We start from the raw sequence: 18603 nt of genomic DNA on the forward strand, positions 1-18603 counted from the left end.
TATGAGACCCAATACATTTTCAATCTTTACAAACTGCAAACATTTTGCAATCGGTTACATTGTGTCTTGCTGTTCAAAATATCCAGTTTTTAATAAATCAATATTACCTGTTCCTGGCACTTCAGGCTTTGCAATTCTCTCTCCAGACAGGATATAGTGTGTTTGAGGGAGATCTTCTCCTCGCTCAAAGCAGCAAGACACTCTGAGAACTCAGAGTTCTCCTTCAGCAAACGCTCCATTAGAGAGGGAGTTGATGAGGTAGAGTCCTGTGGAACACAGGATATATATTACAATATTCAACAGTTAATTGTGTAAGCAAGCATAACGCATCACATAAAGGCCCGTTCACACAAGACCAAAAATGTTCAGCGTGAATGGTGCCAAATTATAACTTTAACAATTTGTCACTATATCATACATACAGGCTGGGAACCAAGGTATTTCTGCAATACCTAATGTCAGAAAGTAAATTCACACATCCATTCAACCTCTGACATCACATGCAAATGCCATTCACTTTCATCCGAGTTAAAGAATGTGAAAACTGTATATTTGGGTTAGGTTTGGGTATATAATTTGACAGTACAGGTCTGTCACACCGTCTCTGGTACTTACTCTTCTTTGATACATTTTTATGGGTATTTTTACCTGAGAGATGTTTGTAAGTGTGTTCTGGGCGAAGGTCAGGCAATTGGTGTGTGTCTCTCTATGCAGGCGTTCTGACGTGAGCTGTTTCTCTTCCTGCTCCAGGTCAGCAAGCGTCTGCTGCAGCTGCCTCAATCTCTGCTGATCCTTCTGACGCAACAACTCCAACTCCAACTGAGAGAATTTTTTCAAATTCAATTACTGTTTTAGAATACTGGAATTATGATGTACACATGTATATTAGCAGAGCAGATGCTTCCAGTTTCTAATTGTAGCATTTCTTTTCCACCTGAACTAAATAGTTTGTATTTCTACAAAAAAGCCAAATGACAGTGCTGTTGTGGGCAAGTAATGTAATCGGTGTATGGCTGAAAACCGTGTAACTCCAACAACCACAACAAACCTAATACCTAACCATAATATGAAAAAATTATGAAATCACCAGTTTCTCGTTGGTGCGTTCCTGTCGTCGTTCCCTTTCCACCTGCTCCTGTTTCTCCTGTCTCCTCTTCCTCTCCATCTCCTCCTCCCTCACTCTCTCCCTCTCTTTCACCACTCTCATCTTTTCCTTCATCACATCCAGCTCCTCTTGTAAGCGAGTGGCTCTCTGTCGCTCTGCCTCTAGCGTGCGCCCGACCTCCGTCCTTTGAGTCTGCAGGCCCTCCAGAGCAGCACGGAGCCTCCTCACTTCTTCTTGCTCCTTGTGTGCCTCCTGTTCCGCTGCCTCCGCTTGCCTGCGCTTTCCTTCCAGCACCTGCCCTTGCAAACGTTCCAACATGGCTGCCAGGTCTTCCCCCTGACGTCTCTCCTGTTCTAGTTGTTCCCGTAGGTCCTGAATGAACTTTCTGTCGTGGGCACTGGCCGCTTCCTGTCGACGGGCTTCCTCCTCTAAACGGCGTGCTTGTTCCTGGGCTTGGCGAGAGAGCGAATCCGAGAGCTCCGCCGATCGAGAGCGTTCCTCCTCCAGACGGGAAAGTGCAAGTTCAGTGCGCTCTCGCTCTTGGGCCATTAAAGCCTCACAGCGAGACTGCTCGATCTGGAGCTCAGAGCGGAGGTTACTGCATGTGATGCGCTCCTGTTCCAGCGCGGCATTAAGCTGACTGACATGTGATGTTTTCTCATTCAAAGCCAGGTGCAAAGACTGTTTAAAACAAAAAACATGTAAGGGCAAAATTTATTTGAACTGCTATTTTTACACATTTAACCCTCTGGTCCTCTTCAGTCAAAAATGACCGAAAACCTTTACGTTTTGAAATGTTTAATTGTTTTGCCTTATCGGAATGGGATGGCACTTTGTAACTTTTGTTGCATTAGCTATGTGAACTCACAAAAAAAATTAAAAAAATAAATTTCAAGGAGATAATGATTCGGATATGTTTATGGGTCGATAAAAAAAAAATGAATGACTGGGAAATGCACAAAAACACAAACTCTGGGAATCTTTTGGTGATACAAAGCACAAATTCGCCATGAACCAGAAAAAAGTGCATAGCAATGTAGGGGTGACACTAAAATATCAAGAGTGCAAAATAGACAACCAACCCAAATTTACACTTTAAGGCTTCGGTCACTTTTGAACACGAAGAGGACAAGTGTGACCCTTAAACGAAGAGGACCCGAGGGTTTAAGAAACTGTATGTAAAAAATATATTTCAGTTAATAATAAAATGGCCCTGATATGTCACTAGACATTAAGAAATCCTGTTAATTTGAAATACTTATATCACTGACAACAGTAGTCCAGCCAGGATATTGCTATTTAAAAGTTGTTGTTGCAGCCCTCAACTGATGTTATTGTTGACATCTGTTTTGGCCTGAAGCTCCACCCTCCACCTATCTACCAATCACAAATTCAGTAGTGTTTGGCCATCCGGGTTGCCAGCTCTGCTCTAGTTAGCACACCTGCAGCTACAAACGTTCCTGCTGAATCCTGCAGCCAATCTGACAACCTCAAGTCAGGGGGAGGGGGAGAGGGGATCTCCCCGCTCTACAATCATTTGAAAGTGATTGCAGTACAACTTTTGGCCACAATCTTACATACACTTCCTTTAAAAATGGCAGTGATGCACATCCAATAGTAATTAGGTTCATCACTGCATCAAAAGATTATAAAATGAAACAAAACAATCCTCAATATCACCATATAATTCAAATATAACAAATTATTTATTTATTTTACTACTACTATTCATACATACACTAGTCATGTAAAAAAGTATATACACTATGTAAACTATACAGCTCTCTATATACGTTATCCATCTTTATGCGTATAAATCCATCTGTATGTGGATAAAGTACAATATACTATATACTCCAATATAAACTATCAAGCAGTTGAAATTTACTAATCACAAAAAGTAAACATATTGCCCAGCTCTAATCCACTAAAAGCAACTATAAAGCATGAAGGCTGCTTTGAAGCAAGTTAAAGAAATAAGTAAATCCATATTTTTGAATGAAAAGCAACACAACTTGATCGGATTGGTTTGGTTTTGTCAACTTGAAACTAACCCTGAGTTGATTCAACTACCATCAGGGTACAACCCCCCTGGTCTAAGAATAAAATGAGCAAAATGTCCATTCCATTAACAAGAAAAAGGGGTGGAAGAATTGTGTTTGTGTGAAAATTATTGACCATAACAAATTCTATTACTATTACCAATAAATGATAAAAAGGCAGTAGTCCCTATACTCTTCACTCCACTGATGTGCGTGACCATTATAAGATTGATACAGCACAACCCACAGACTTTAAAGCTGCAGGTTTTCAGTAAAATTGAATAGAATCCATTTTAGATTTTCTATTCATGTTTTTGTAAAAGATGCTGCAAAGTGTGACATCATATCACAACCGCTGCAGTGTCTGCATATTTTTACATGTTGGTTATATTATTTGTATTATGCTACTTTTTATACATTTTTAAAGATGTGGCTTGGGCTATGACATCATATCAGAACTGTTGCAGTGCCTGTTGAAATTTTGCATGCGCAAGTCTAATTCTGCGGTCACAGAAAACAATTAGTTAATCATTCCCAACACGCATAACAAAAAAAGGCCACTACATACTGGCAAAATGACGTAACCTGAACAAAGAGCCACTGAACTCAGTGAATGTATATTCTTTTTTTTTTTTGATGATGATGATGAATTGATTGATGGAGATTAATCAAAATCCCCACCAATAGAAAGTTAGTACATCAAAAATGTGCATTACTTCCTGCGCTTGGTGGCTTTGCTCAGTTGTTTGCTGATTGTGGAGTCTCTGCTGCTGAAGGTCCTCTTGCAGTTCCTGTACTCTGGCCTTCTCTTTCTCCACTGCCGGTAGACAGGCCTGATGTTCTGCCTCAACCTTTCCCAGCTCCAGCCTTAAAAAGTCAAACAAACATGTACGACATAATACTTAAAGGATTAGTTTACTTTAAAGTGAAATTAGCCCATGATTTACATACTCTCAAGCCATCTTAGGTGTATATGACTTTCTTCTTTCTAGTGAACACAATCAGAGTTAAATTAATAAATACCCTGGCTTTTCCACGCTTTATAAATGGCAGTGAACGGTTAATGGTTTAAAGCTCAAAAAGTGCATACATCCATCATAAACATACTCCACACGGCTCTGAAGGAGTTAATAAAGGCCTTCTGAAGCAAAATAATAGGTTTTTGTAAGAAAAAACGTAATAAAGTAAAATATCTAGCTCCTGTCAGACCACTTTCCGTATTCAGCTTGCAATAAAAAGCTCAACTGGCACGACGGGCGTTTGCGTTCTTCATAAGTTGAATACGGAAGGCGGTCTGACGGTTCAAACTCGTGGGCCCAGATCACTGCCATAATATATCCTGGCTCATCCAAGATTTATTAATATAACTGTGTTTGTCTGAAAGATAGTCACATACTTGGCTTGAGGGTGAGTAAATCATGGGGTAATTTTTATTATAAAGTGAACTACTCCTTTAAGTGAGAATTCATATTCAAAGGGGTGCATGCACAATTTTGCTGTACCTGAGTTTGTGAATTTGGCTCTTTAACTCCTCTTCAACTTTGTATGCTGACTGAAGCTGCACACTGGTCTCCTCTAGCTCCGCCTTCAGCACTGACACAGCCTTTAGCTCCGCCTCTAATCGTTTCTGCAGCTCCAATCCTCTACTCTTTTCAGTCTCCAGAGCGGAGCGCAGATCATCTGACAGTGTCTGTTCCTTTTGCAGTCGCAGCTCAAGTTCTTGAACTAAAACAGTGCACAAAAGTTAAAATCTGCCTTTGTGACTAATTTTATTACCTAAAGAGGAAACAGAAGTATTTACCATCTCTATGCAGCTGATGTTGCGTTTCTGTGCCCTGTTCTTTTGCGGTGTGCAGTGAATCCTGCAGTTGACGCAGCTGTTCCTGACTCTGCTTTGTGTTTGAATGCAGCTGCTCATGCAGGCTGCGCACCTCAGCCAATAGACTGTGACGGTCTGCGTTGAACAGCTGCTCTAAAGATCTCCACTGCTGCTCCTCCTGAAAGAGAATAAGTTAAGCACTTGAATGCACTTAGTATTTCAAGATCATTTTGTCATTCAAGATATGAACATGAATGGTGTGGAAATGGCATCACATGCTGGGCTGCTCATTACCTGCTTCTGAAACAGTTTCTTCAGCTGGTCCAGCAAAGGGGTGAGGTCCATCTTAGTGCTGGATGTCATGAAAGCCTGAAGCTGAGAGTGAAGCCACTCCCGTTCACTGTCAAACACACTGCGGACTGCATGCAACAGCTCGCGCCTCCAGTCCACATCTCCACTGTCAGTCTTTATAAGTGTACAAACAAACACAAAAATGTAAAGGCAAGTGGTCTGTTGGACTTCACACATGCTGATATATACCATAACTCTAGGCTACGCTGTTAACACTGGATCTGCTTTTGTGTTTTCACGTTACATCTTTACCCCTACAAAGACTAATCAACATGTTCAAAACTACTGAACAACCAGTTGTACACAATCATTTTCTCATCTGATTGGGTTTATATTTTTTAGCAAGTAAAAGGGCATTTAGTATAATTCTAAAACCAGTCACCTTCAGGTCAGGATACACGTTTTTATGCGGAGAAATCTTTACAGATTTTTAAAAAATTAACCATTTTATATCAATAGTAATATTTCAAGATGAACACTTACTAGACTGAAGCAACTTAGGTGTATTTGATTTTTCTAAAAGCAACTATGCATGAATCATGTTAAAATGTGCGCATCAAATATTGTACATCAGGCTTTTGAGCAACATGTGTACCTCTCAATGCAATAACTCTGTAAGAATGATCAAAGCTTAAGTTTTTATTGTTGGGCGCAAAACAAAGACAAATTATTAGGAGAAATAGTGTAATGTTGAGATGCATTTTATGCACGTAGTCTGAAATACTGTTATAAAGATCTTATTGATTAACTTTTTTACATGCCATCTTATTTTAGGCTACATAAATATCAGCAATACCTGACTTAAGCTCAAGTTTCCCCTTAAATGCAAGTACTACTTTTAATGTTATATCCAGTTTTAACATGGCATTTGATGCAATGCATATTTGTATAATTTAGTTATTTTGGTGTTTATTGGGGTCGTGGGATTTTTTTTTACTTTGATCAAACATGCGCTGTGGCAAGAAAAAAAGTTGAGAAACAGTTCTATCTATTGGTTGTTGGTTAGCTCAAAGTCACTTGGTTCACTTGGACGTGTCACAATACTGTCACAACCGTTTCATTGTGACTAAGGATCTATCAGGTAAGCAATGCACAGATGAGCCTCACCCTGGGTTCCCTGTCAGCCATCCTGCAGAGCAGTTCTCTGAGCGATAGGATGGTTTCCTGTAAGGCCCGTCTCTCCCTCTGCCAGGAGGGGGGCGGGGCAGGCTCAGAATCTGGGCGAGACTGGCCAGATGGGGCAGGGCGATGGGACAAAGAAAGAATTCTGCAGCTTTCCTGGTAGACACGTTTTAACATTGCCTATGGTATACACAAAAATATATATAATAAATAAATAAATTCATCAAATAATTTCTTTAGATATGAGTGAGGGCAGCATTGTGAGGACCGTTTACCTGTAACTCAGGTGTGAGGGCCTCATGGCTCTCATGCATGCTGCCTGCAGCGCTATCTGTGTTTTGAGTAGGTGACATTCCTCTGCAGCGCAGATACTCCACAAAATGAGCATCTAAACGCTCTGTATTCTCCAACTCAAGCTTCAGCATGGCCTCTATTTCAGAGCTGACATCTACACACACAAACATGAAAAATTATTTTCATTTTCATTAAACATGCAGTCTCTCTTTCACAGAAGCATACATAAAATCATAAAACTCACTGCTGCCGTATCCATCGCTGACCCACTCTGGCACAGACTCGGGAGAGGTGGAGCCAAGTGTTGACCGACATGGCGTTGCATCCGAATGGTCAGATTCATGAACCTTTAAAACACATTACCACACCAATCACACCATCAGCTAGACAAACATGATGTCAACCAAGAGAACTAACATTATTTGTAGCATCAACTACAACTATTGAAATTTGTCTAGAACACTTTCTACTAATACAACAAAAATCTTAGGGAACCATAGAGAATTTTCAGATCATAATTATATTAGCAAAAGTGGAAAGTGGTTGGTTTCAAAAGTATTTTGTCTTATCAAGAAAACATGTCTAATTTAAATGTCAAATTATTGATTTATAGCCCAGCCCTTACGGCAGAATATATATATAAACAAAATAAAAAAAGGTTTATGATACAGAAGCTCATAGGACTTTACAATAAAACTTGTGAAATTATAGAAATATTAAGAGGATTTATTTTTATTTTTATATGTATTATTTTTATTTGATTACATTTGAAAAGATTGGTGAAATTGATAAAGATTTATGTATTAAATTAATTTGACAAAACAGAAAAAAATAAAATGGAACAAACATTTAATGGGGTCCCAAATTAAACAGGTACATTATTCTTTGTTGTGCAATGTTTGCATTCATTTTTAAGGTCTAACAAACATGCGATTAATTTCCATCTACATTATAGTATTAAATAAGTACCATGATAAATAGATATTCAATATTGAAAGATAAATAATAATATCACCAGCCTTCTTGGATACATATTTAAAGGTCCCGTTCTTCGCGATTGCATCTTTCAAACTTTAGTCAGTGTGTAATGTTGCTGTTAGAGCATAAATAATACCTGTAAAATTATAAAGCTCAAAGTTCAATGCCAAGCGAGATATTTTATTTAACAGAAGTTCCCTTTCAAATCCTACAGCGAACGGCCGGTTTGGACTACGGCAGGAAGTGCAGGGATGTAATGACGTCACTAGAACCGTTTGTTGACTAACCCTCCGCCCACAAGAACACGCAAAATAGGGGGCGTGGTCTTGTTGCTCTCCCACGTGGAGACCGCGGATTCAGCGCTTGCATCTCCCCGTTCCGGTAAGAGGCGGGACCTTTCCGGGCAAAGTGCTCTAAGCTGCTGTCCAATCACAACACGGGAAGCGCTGGCCCAATCAGAACTCGTTACGAATTTCGGAAGGAGGGACTTCATAGAACAAGGAAATCGTCAGGCCGTTTTCAGGACAGAGCAAACAGCGGTGTACAGATAAGTAAATTGTGAGAAAAATACTGTGTTTTTTTACACGCGAAACATGAACTGATGTTATATTGCACACTGTAAACATAAATCAAAGCTTCGAAAACACGCAAAGAATGGGACCTTTAAAAAAAAAAAAATGGATGTTTAAAATAAACCGTATAATTTGAGATGGGGCCAGAAAAAGAGAGTCAGGTCTACATTTGAGCCCTGGTACATTTCTTTGGAAAAGGAAAACTTACACTAACCTTATCAGCATCCAGCGAGTCGAGCACAGAGAGGTGTTCAGACATAGTAAGCGAACATGGGGATGCAGAGTGTGTGACGGTTGGTAGTTCCTCTGAAGGTGGGATAAACATTTGTCTGGCGCGTCTTCTCTCTTCGTCCCGCTCCATGGGTGAAGGCTTGCTGTGGAGCTCCAGGCTGGCGTTGTGTAGTGCGCTGAGCTCTGAGAGATGAGATACCTGCAGACGAGAGGGGCGCTCTTCGCTGCAGTCCAACCTCCGCAGAACTTCTGGGGAAGATAGGGAGGCGGAGAGGGACGGGTCACGGGAAAGGCCTTCAATGAAGCAGTGGCCTTGTTTAGGACGGTGGTCCTGCAGGTTGCAGCGCTGTCGGAGCTGCTCTAGCTCCCTCTGCTGATAGGCCAACTCTTCTTCCTGCACAGCCAGGTCATCCTGCAGATTCCGCAGCTCTGCCTTCAGATGCTGGTTATGGACCTCAAGATCAGCCAACGCACGATCTTTCGTCTGAAGGTGAAAAAAAAAACTTGGTTTTACGTTTCCTGAAGTTGTGCTGTGTAAATTTGCTGTCATGGAGCTGGAGTGCTGAAGGCCAGTGCCAGGCCAATGCTACACTTCTTACTAAGGTGTCATTTATAACACAATTTAAGTAAAACTGTTACATTTCTAAAAGAAGCAGCATAATGGAATTACACTGCTCCATGGAATACTCAATTCTATTAAATTAACATTTTTAATGAAACTTGAGATTTCTGTCCCTCTATTGAAAGTCCACAGCACCAAAAAAATTGTGCTTCAAAATTTCATGAAGAGATTGTAAAAGTAATCCTTGAGCAATCCATCTCTTGAGTTTCATTAAAAAGACGGATAAAAGTCTTTAATTAATTGTCCTTACTCACCCTTATGTTGTTTCAAACCTTTGAGTAAATTACTACTATTACTTTAGTTGAGTAAACGAATATTGTTGCAGTATCGTTTTGCTAGGCTGATTGTTTAATGTGGAATTGTTTTTGCCAAAGCACAAAAGATAATATATAGATAAGATTAAAAAAAAAAAATACTTCAAACCCTTTTTTTTGGTTGGTGGAGAGTAGTTGTGTTACAATTAAATTGCAAACTAAACCTCCTGACAGTGATCATCCTATCAGGCTTATTATGTGATGATTTATGAATTATTTATTAAAACATTTAATGTTTTACCATTTCATCCATGTTTTATACATACAGTAAATGACCACAATGCCCTTTATATGACAAATTAAATGTTAAAAGATTGGTGAAATTGGTCAAACAAAAAGTAAAAAAAAATTACACAAGCATAAGAGATAATATACAGACAGGGTTATAAAACAATTTGAACTAGAATGAATACTTTTTGCTGAGTAGCTTTGTAACAATTAAATTGCAAACTAAACCGCCACTGACAGTGATCATCCTATGGGGTTTCTTGTGTGACCAGGCGACAATTTTTTCCCTTTCTTTGTTATGCATTTAACAAATTATTTTGCAAATCATGGTTGATAATGCTTTACTTGGCTAATAAGACTGATTCAACTTGGTGATTTACAGCCATTTTAAATATATTTAACAGATGAACCAAAAGATAACATAATACATGGACCAATATAGGAAATAAACTAATGGGCATACCTGTCCCTCTTCCTGTAGCTTCTCTGCTCTCTCTGTGCTGGTACTGAGACCCTCCTTTACTGCTTTTAGCTCCGCCCTTAAAGCATCATGCTCTGCCCTCAGGTGGATCAGCTGCTGTTCCCTCTCTCGTAAAGCGGTCTCGGCTTTAGCCAAGGTCTCTTCAGCACATGTCTGCAAACAAAACAAAATTGAATGTCACAGTCTTTAACAGCCCTCGCTCAAAATGCATTACAGCTCAATTGAGTGAGTTTTGAAACTGCTGAAGCCATGCTATGAAAAATAAGTAGAACAACCCCTGGTTTAAATGCAGAGCAAATCTTTGTAAACATATAAATTATTCCCAGCTAGCAAACATGTAAAATTAGACATTATCGATTTGGATTGTTTCAAGTTAAAGCAACCAGTGTTCTGCCTCCTGTTCACTCACAACAAAAAGTACACTTGTCACTAGCAAGAAACAGTTATTTGATAAAATATAAACATTGAACATTACTGATTATATAAACAGAGTGGCTCTCCTCTTTACCTTGTGATTAACCAATCCAAAATTTAGAACAATCTTAAAAATAAACTGTTTAAAAGACTTCAGACAGACTTCCTCTTTCCGTAAATTTACTTCCTGTGTGAGCTCTCCTCTTGTGTGCCAGAGGGTTGGACTAAGTCTGTTCTCATTCCTCCCCTTTTTTTCATGCTGTAATTTTAGGCACCAGAGAGACTGCACACAAACAACATGGGTGATCTGCAACTAATTACAGACTCTGGAAAGATTAGAACCACAAGGCAACTTCCCAAATAACTCTGAACTTTACTCGTTCTCTGTCCTGTGACGTAAACACAGAGTTTGTGCGTATTGCTGTGTTGCTCCAATTTCACCACAAAGAGAAATACACATACATGCATACATCGTCTATTCAAATACTTAAGAGCAAGCAAGAAAAAAGAAAGAAAAACAAATCCAAGAATCTCACCAGTACTTCTTTTTGGGCTTCCCCTTGTTTAGCCACCGTCTGCTCCTGTTGCTCATGCAGCTCTTTTATGTAGTTCATCTTTGACATAATTTCCTGTTTCAAACTCTCGATTTCCTCCTGAAGACATCCCTCCCGTTTTCTCAGAGCCTCTCTCTCCATGTACAGTTCTCTTTTGCTGGTCTCCAAGGCACTGATGTTGGCTCTGCCTTCTTGGACATGCTCCTTGAGCTCTGTGAGTGTGGATTGTAAAGCGGCCAGCTCGTTCTCATACTGCTCCTCATTGTGCTGCATCTCTGAGATCTGATTTTCCAGGAGCTCATTCTCAACCCGCTGGTTCTTCGCCTCCTCCTGCAGCCTGTCAAGCTCCTGCTGGACCTCATCTTTCCTCTCCTCCACCCTTCTCAACTGGAGCTCAGAGTCTCTCAGGCTGGACTGATGAGCTCGCTCTGTGCCTTCCAACTCTTCCACACGGGCTGCCAATCGTTCAGCTTCTGTCCGTTTCTCCTCTAGCTGTGCTTTCAGCTCATTTGCCTCCTGTTCCAACAGGACCACCCTAGCCTTTTCCTCTCCGAGACTCCTGCTGAGCGCCTCCACCTGACTACCATACTGCTCCTCCTGGGAGAGCAACAGTCTCTGAAGAGAATCCTTTTCTCCAGCGGCACGTTCAAGCTCAATCTTTAATTCCTGCAAACGAGCACGAGACGACTGCAGTGTGTGGCTGCTGAGCTCCTGGCACAGGCTTTCCTCGGACGCCCTCTGCTGGCGAGGATGAGTGGACCAGGGGAAATCCGATGACTCTGGGCTGTCAGTGCTAGGATCACTGACCTCATGATGATTGGGGTCAAGCTGGCTCAACTCCTCCTGAAGCTTGTTAATAACCTCATGGAGCTGCTCGGTCTCCTCTTCCTTTGCCTGCCGTAAACGTTCCTGATCACAACGAAGACGTTCGACCAGAGAGCGCAGCTCTTCTATCTCGGCTTGCTTTTCATCTAGTGTCTGAAAATGGTAATGAGGACCAGTTACCAACCAGCAGCATACTTAATCATTTTGAAGACTGTCATTTATTTTGTACGATGCTAAACTTAAAGGGATACTTTACTGCTGGGAAGATGAATTTGTATTTAAATTGGGTCAACTTATTTTTGGCTTATATGGATGAAGGACAACAACTCCCAGAATGCTTTTGCATCACCGCCCTATGAGGCCACCGCCCAAGCCATGCCTACCAGTTACATCTCTTGCCCACCACAAAACCACCCCACTGTCGTTTAGATTTTTATAGTAATAAAATAATTTAGTTCAGAAAGAAGAGACACTACAATTAAAAATTGAACGCGTGCGTCTACTCAACACAGCGAGCCGAACGAGAGTTGCAGCACAAACACTGCAGGAATGAGATTTCATTTATCACGATTCAGCCTTTGGCCAAAAAAGCCTCCAATGACGCAAAATTAACATATTTGTCTCAGAGGCTTTTGTATAAAAACCAACAAAAACAAAACAAAACAGAGTGACACTCATTGAGTAAGAGCTGACTGATTTGTGTTTTTGGTTTACTATAATGATCTAGTTTCTAAAACTCATTTGTTTAGGATTAGGACACTTGTCATACCTTATTATCATCGGTCGTGTCCAGCTCCTGCTGCAGCTGGAGGATCTGCTGATTTAAGTGGTCGATCTCCAGATTCTTTTCCTCCAGAAGGGCAGAAGGTAGCTGAAGGATGGATTCATCGCTGCCCTCTTCAAGCCGCCTTGTCAGTGTGTCCACATTCTCCTAAAGGACACACACAATGAGGTCATTTTCACATTCTTCATAAAATCTCCTGGCATATTCTATGAAGGTTCTGTGCTATAAATACAATCTAAGGTCGTGAACGTACTGGCCACCACAATGCGACTGCCAGACTACAGTCATTACACAAATATACTGAGCCAGAGCCTTACCTGCAGGTGTGTGATGTGAGCATGGAGCTGCTCTTCCGTAGCTCTGCTTTCTCGGTTTTTGAGTTCCAGCTGTAGTGTTAGCTGTCCGACCTCTTCCTCCCTCACTACTACTTCCTTCTCAAGTTCACTTAGACGCTCCGACAGCAACTCCACCTATGAGACAAAGTCTTGAATTAATTTCAATGCAACAAAGAAATACCATGAAGTAGACAACAAACAATTATATCTTACTCATACAAATCTGAGGTTGACTTAGAAACTGTGACCAAAAGTTCACAGTTGATTTTTGACAATGCCTCATAAGCCAGAGGGAGCCAGTGTCTTGACATCTGCTAACAGTATACCACTACAAAAGGTTTTTCGAACTTGAAAATGAAATACTTAAGGTAAATGAAAATTTGTTACTACGATCCTGTTACTCAAATATTTGGAATGTCACGATTGAATTATCAATCACTCTGCTTAATCCCGTGCTTGATATATATACACACACCTGCTGTTCTTTAGTCTGCAGATCCTGTTGTGTAGCTTCCAGCTGCTCCCGGAGGTTGGGGTCAGGGGTCATATCAGGGAAGCGGTGTCTGGTCTCATCGAGTTTGGATTGCAGGGCCGAGATCTGGAGCTTATTAGCATACTGCTGCTGCTGCAAAGCTTCTTTATCCTGAAATAAAGAGCAGACGGATCAGAATGGGTTAGAACTTAATAGAGTTAATTGCATCAGCTATTTTTCCATTTAGTCAGTCCTAGTCCTAGGAATTTTTTATAAGTTGTGACAGAACACAGGCCGACTGAATGACACTTTAATTTTAACAGAATCACAAATGGAGATTGCTAAAATGCAGTTTAATTGTTTATTGGATTTAAATGATTTGAATCTGGCAACCACAAGCATGAACACTTGAACGCTTTTTTTATTTGTCTTGTTTTACTACATATCAGTCTCGCCCTTTCATCAATGATATTGCATGTTGATATAGTCAGTTATTTAAGGACGTTTGTCTCATCTTGTCTTCATCTCAGTCATGGGGGGGGGGGGGGGGGGGTCTTCATAATTTCTTTAATGAAATTAAAACTAGTTAGAACTATATAGATACTGGTGAAAATGGAAAAGTAATTAAATTAATTGAAGCAGTGACTAGACAACCTAATTCTGGGCCTAAATGCGTGGCAGAGGTTTTATAAAATCAGAATACATGCAAGACACGTTTGAGCTTGTACATGTAGTTTTGTGCACCTGTGTGAGCTCCTGAAGGTTCTTCTGTGCTTTCTGAAGTTCTTGCTCCAGCTGTGTGACAGTCCGGCTGGCCTCCGCACAGCTTAGCAACGCCTGCTCCAACTCACGGATGCGAGTTGCCAATTTCTCAATCTCTTCATTACGCTCTTCCACATCATGCTGGCACTGCTCTTTTGCTGACAACAGTATACTATAGTCTTCCATCTTATCTTTGATCAGAGCCTGAAGGCTTTCCACCTGTACAAATCACACACAAAATATGGACCAAAACAGTGTGTGTGACTGAATATTTGAATACAAATCAGGGCTCCAGACTAACATTTGAGAGCAGATGGTGGCACCAGCACCTGATTTGGTATCAGGAGGAATTTAAACATTTTTTTACTCGCCCTCCTTTTGTTCCTAACCTATACATTTTTTCATTCATCGTTGGAGCACAAATTAAGATGTTTTTAATGAAATAAAAATTGTCAAAATATTAATCTGCAGAAAATCAGGTGACGCTTTATAAATTGGAGGTTAAACCATTGGAGTTACATTAATTATTATGATGCCTTAATACTAGAGCAGGGGTGTCCAAAGTAGGTCCTGGAGGGCCACTGTCCTGCAGAGTTTGGCTCCAAATTGTCTCAACACACCTGCATGGAAGTTTCTAGTATGCCTAGTAAGACCTTGATTAGCTGGTTCAGGTGTGTTTAATTGGGGTTTGAGCTAAACTCTGCAGGACAGTGGCCCTCCAGGAGCAGGATTGGACATACCTGTACTAGAGCATGTCAGAGGAACAGGGCGTTAATATTTCCCCCAGAGCGTAGAGCACCTTTCTGAAGATCCTGCTCTGCTCGCTCATTCTGCTCCAGGATGCTCACTCAACCCAGAATGCCCTTTGAGACGTGCTGGTTTAAAAACTATTAGTTGACAAAGCAAACATTTATATTAATTTATTTACTTAAACTGGAGATATACTAGAGAGAATTCTAAACCATTATGATAGTTTACATAATCCATTAGCCTATTTCGCACTCAAGTGCACACATTAAGCTTGCCATAAAGAACCTGCAAAATTTGTCTGAATGTGATTATTAATAATAGTGATTTTATAAATGTCTAAAGGTAAAAAGCAAAAGCAAAACTAGGCAATGTAAATGCCTAATAAGCAGCCAAGTTCTCTTCTGCAGCCATGAACTGGTTATAGTAATAATTTGATATCTTTTTTTTTTTTAAAGTGTTGTTTGCCAAAGTCTTTTTTACATTTTGAAACGTTTAGATTTAAAAACCAGGACAATCATTTAAGGATGAATAAATAACGTTTGTCGTTTCTCATATGCAACCAAAATGGCAGTTCTTATCAGTTGGGCAATGTGTTGGTGGCACCAGTGCAACCTCTAACAAAACTTGGGTCACACTGGAAGGAAAAAAAGGTTGCCGTCTGGAGCCCTGCAAATTCAGAACACCATGTGGGAATACAGGTGAAACAGCATCACAAATTAACCATAAATAAAACAAAAGTTTTGCCAAGGATGGAGACCTTTTAAAGAGGCTACGAGACAATCCTAAAAGGAATGGATACAGATGAGCCAAGATGGCGGTTAAGGCAAAGCTATTCTTGTTCAGCAGCTACTACATTAGTAAGGAAAGCTATATCAGAGGAAAGAGGATAAACCTGTGATTGAGTTTAAATGGGTGGATGGAAGTGAAAAAAGCTACAGATGCAACTGATCTACTGTATTTCTGCAGGAAAAAGGTTTGAAAAGCAAGACAATGTAACGCACAACAGCCATCGCATGCTCTACTACTTGAAACGCTGCATAAGCCATGCATATCTGCTAAAGGGACAGCACATTAATGACTAAAGCTGGATAACATACCTGAAGAACCAAGTCCTCAATCTACATTCAGTTAGGGAGGGGGAAAAAAAGCATCTATTTGAAAACATTCAAATCATTCAAAGTTCATTGAGTGTATCAGAATGGCTGCACATGATTTTGCCAAGTTCAAGGGTCTATAAAATGTGTTTTTGTTAGGGCAGTACAGCCCATTTCAAGGCCATAGGTCTGCTTTAACGCATACTTTGTGGCAATCAAGAATCCATACAGCAAAATGGGCTGATTGAGCAATAGGTGGCTCAGTGTATATTGTGCTATATGCAAGTTTAATTGTTAGTCATGCTCACACAGAAGTCTGTAAATTTTTTATACTTTTCTGCGCAGAAACCCTGAATATTTCAAAAAAATGGGTGTCAGACTGTTCAGACAATGACATCTAAAGTTCTAGACATTGACCCTTACCCTTTGACCCTTGCCGTCTCCTCCTGTGTGTCCTTTAGATGGATGTCTCAGCTGAGCTTCCAGATTCTTGATTTCCTGCTGAAACTCATCCCTCTCATGCTCCCGTTCCACTGCTTGTTCCTGTACAAGCATAGTCATTTATTTGCCTAAGCTCACGCCAATTCTGGCATGACTGAAATGAAACGTGTAAAATATTCACCAAATTTCCCTCAGCACCATACATGTTATGAATAGTTTTGGTGCTAAGAACTTCAGATAACAGAACAAACTGTTGGAAACACTCACATCTATAAACTGGCGGTTATGTTTGAGCTGTTTCTCCAGAGCATCAATGTGTTGCTGCAGGTCTTCAGTCTGCAAGCGGTGCTGTTCCTCCAGCTGATGTGCTCGGCTCTCCTGCTCCTCCAGGGCCTGCTCCAGCATCTGTAGACGAGACGCCAACCCACCACAGTCCTTCTCCGCCTGCCGCTGTACCTCCACACACTCCTGCCCCAGACGTTCAGCCTCCGCAAGCAGAGCTGCACAAAGCCCAGAAGGACCAATGAATAAAACGTGCAAAGTGTCCATGTCAACAAATCTCACACACTGCAAATGCAAATTAAGATGCAAACATGCACCGGAGCTCCGGATCATTTGTGCATTCTCAACGCACAAATAAAAGCACAGCAAACTGGATTGAGATTAAATTTGACAAAGAAAGATTCAGAAGAGAAAATAAAGCTTTTGAACCATCAAAACTAAAAGTTTAAAACATGTTAGACAGCAAAAAATGATCACAGGATAAGCAAGAGCGTTAATAAACCACAAATTGAAAAATAAATAACTGCAAACTTCATCTGAAATGGATGCATTTAGTGACCAAAACTGCACAATTTCTTTTTTTTTTTTTTTTACTCAAACATTTACTTCAGTCGCAGATTATCATTACAAACCTGTCTCTTCCTCTGCATCGAGGAAGCCTACAGAGCAGAAAGATTTTGTAGGATGAAACCTAAATCCTTTTATCATAAGCACACAATCCTAAAATGTTACTGTATGCAAAGAAACATGCATATTTAACACGGCATGACTATTTGACCTGAATCTAATGACAAAAATATTAACTGCACGTTACATAATTCAATCGGAGAATTACACTAAACCATGTCATCATAAATGAAACGCATCACTTTCTCGCTCACCCTTCTCCGTGTCTCCGAGGCTGGCCGTCAGAGCTTCTCTCTGACGCAGGAGGAGGGCATGATTTTCGTTGAGCTGCTGCAGTTGGATCCGTGTGCTCTCCAGCTCCTCTGCCAGACGCTGCTCCTTTGTCTCCTTTTGTTGAAGAGCCTCCTCTAAAATGGCTTTCTCAGCTATGTAGCCTTCCATCAGACCTAGAGCCAAACGTTAAATGCACACAGGAGAGCAAGTTTGCGGTCGTAAAAGCAACTGACATTGAAGAAGCACAATCATTAAGCATATGTTAACAACAGACAAGTCCTGACCTTCGGCCTTGTGCAGCTCCAATTGTAGTTGGCTCTTCAGACTGGCTTCATGATCCAGCTGCTCCAGGAGCTGAGTGTTTTGAAACAGCAGAGATGCTCCGGCCTCACCTCCGTCTCTGAATCGCTCATTTAGTACGGCCTGCAGACCACACATCTGCTCCAACTTCAGCAGAGAAACAAAGAAAAGATAAACGTGGGTTAAGAGCAAGTGTGCCACACACATCCTGAAAAGTGAAGTATAGAGACTTACAGTCCCGTAGTATCTTAGTGTTTGTCTGAATCCCAAACCCTACCATTCAGATTTTTCAAGGATTTTTTCAAGGATTAAAAGAATAATACAAATCTTTTATTCAAAGGATTGATTGAAAATGGATCAAAAGTGACAGCAGGCTTGTTACTGTTAACTACTACTATTAAAATACATTTGTAGTCAATGACTAACATAACTAACATAACAGAAATAGTGCTTTTAACTTTTTAAATTGTATTTTACTTCTTTATGTTTTATTGTATATCTAATCAAATAATTGTGCTGATACGAGTTCAA

General features: G+C 40.5%; 1 protein-coding gene across 4 annotated transcripts in view; it reads right to left on the minus strand.

Annotated features, from left to right (window-relative positions):
- The window catches only part of pcnt (pericentrin), a 52767-nt gene that overhangs the window by 5903 nt on the left and 28261 nt on the right, over window positions 1-18603 (minus strand). The window contains exons 27-49 of one of the 4 annotated variants that reach the window (XM_067459166.1): window positions 18057-18219; window positions 17754-17945; window positions 17505-17531; window positions 16858-17090; window positions 16573-16692; window positions 16153-16173; window positions 14288-14524; window positions 13547-13714; window positions 13054-13206; window positions 12722-12883; window positions 11110-12105; window positions 10142-10312; window positions 8498-8998; window positions 6978-7080; window positions 6715-6887; window positions 6425-6619; window positions 5261-5431; window positions 4949-5144; window positions 4650-4872; window positions 3864-4014; window positions 1088-1786; window positions 649-819; window positions 108-266 (exon numbers count right to left, since the gene is read on the minus strand). In XM_067459166.1, coding sequence (XP_067315267.1) covers window positions 108-266; window positions 649-819; window positions 1088-1786; window positions 3864-4014; window positions 4650-4872; window positions 4949-5144; window positions 5261-5431; window positions 6425-6619; window positions 6715-6887; window positions 6978-7080; window positions 8498-8998; window positions 10142-10312; window positions 11110-12105; window positions 12722-12883; window positions 13054-13206; window positions 13547-13714; window positions 14288-14524; window positions 16153-16173; window positions 16573-16692; window positions 16858-17090; window positions 17505-17531; window positions 17754-17945; window positions 18057-18219 — 5385 coding nt within the window. The remainder of the gene's footprint in view (window positions 1-107; window positions 267-648; window positions 820-1087; window positions 1787-3863; window positions 4015-4649; window positions 4873-4948; window positions 5145-5260; window positions 5432-6424; window positions 6620-6714; window positions 6888-6977; window positions 7081-8497; window positions 8999-10141; window positions 10313-11109; window positions 12106-12721; window positions 12884-13053; window positions 13207-13546; window positions 13715-14287; window positions 14525-16152; window positions 16174-16572; window positions 16693-16857; window positions 17091-17504; window positions 17532-17753; window positions 17946-18056; window positions 18220-18603) is intronic. The other 3 variants (XM_067459167.1, XM_067459168.1, XM_067459169.1) reach the window with 3 other exon arrangements.

This window comes from Pseudorasbora parva, chromosome 12, assembly GCF_024679245.1.
Source record: "Pseudorasbora parva isolate DD20220531a chromosome 12, ASM2467924v1, whole genome shotgun sequence".
NCBI classification, from domain to species: domain Eukaryota; kingdom Metazoa; phylum Chordata; class Actinopteri; order Cypriniformes; family Gobionidae; genus Pseudorasbora; species Pseudorasbora parva.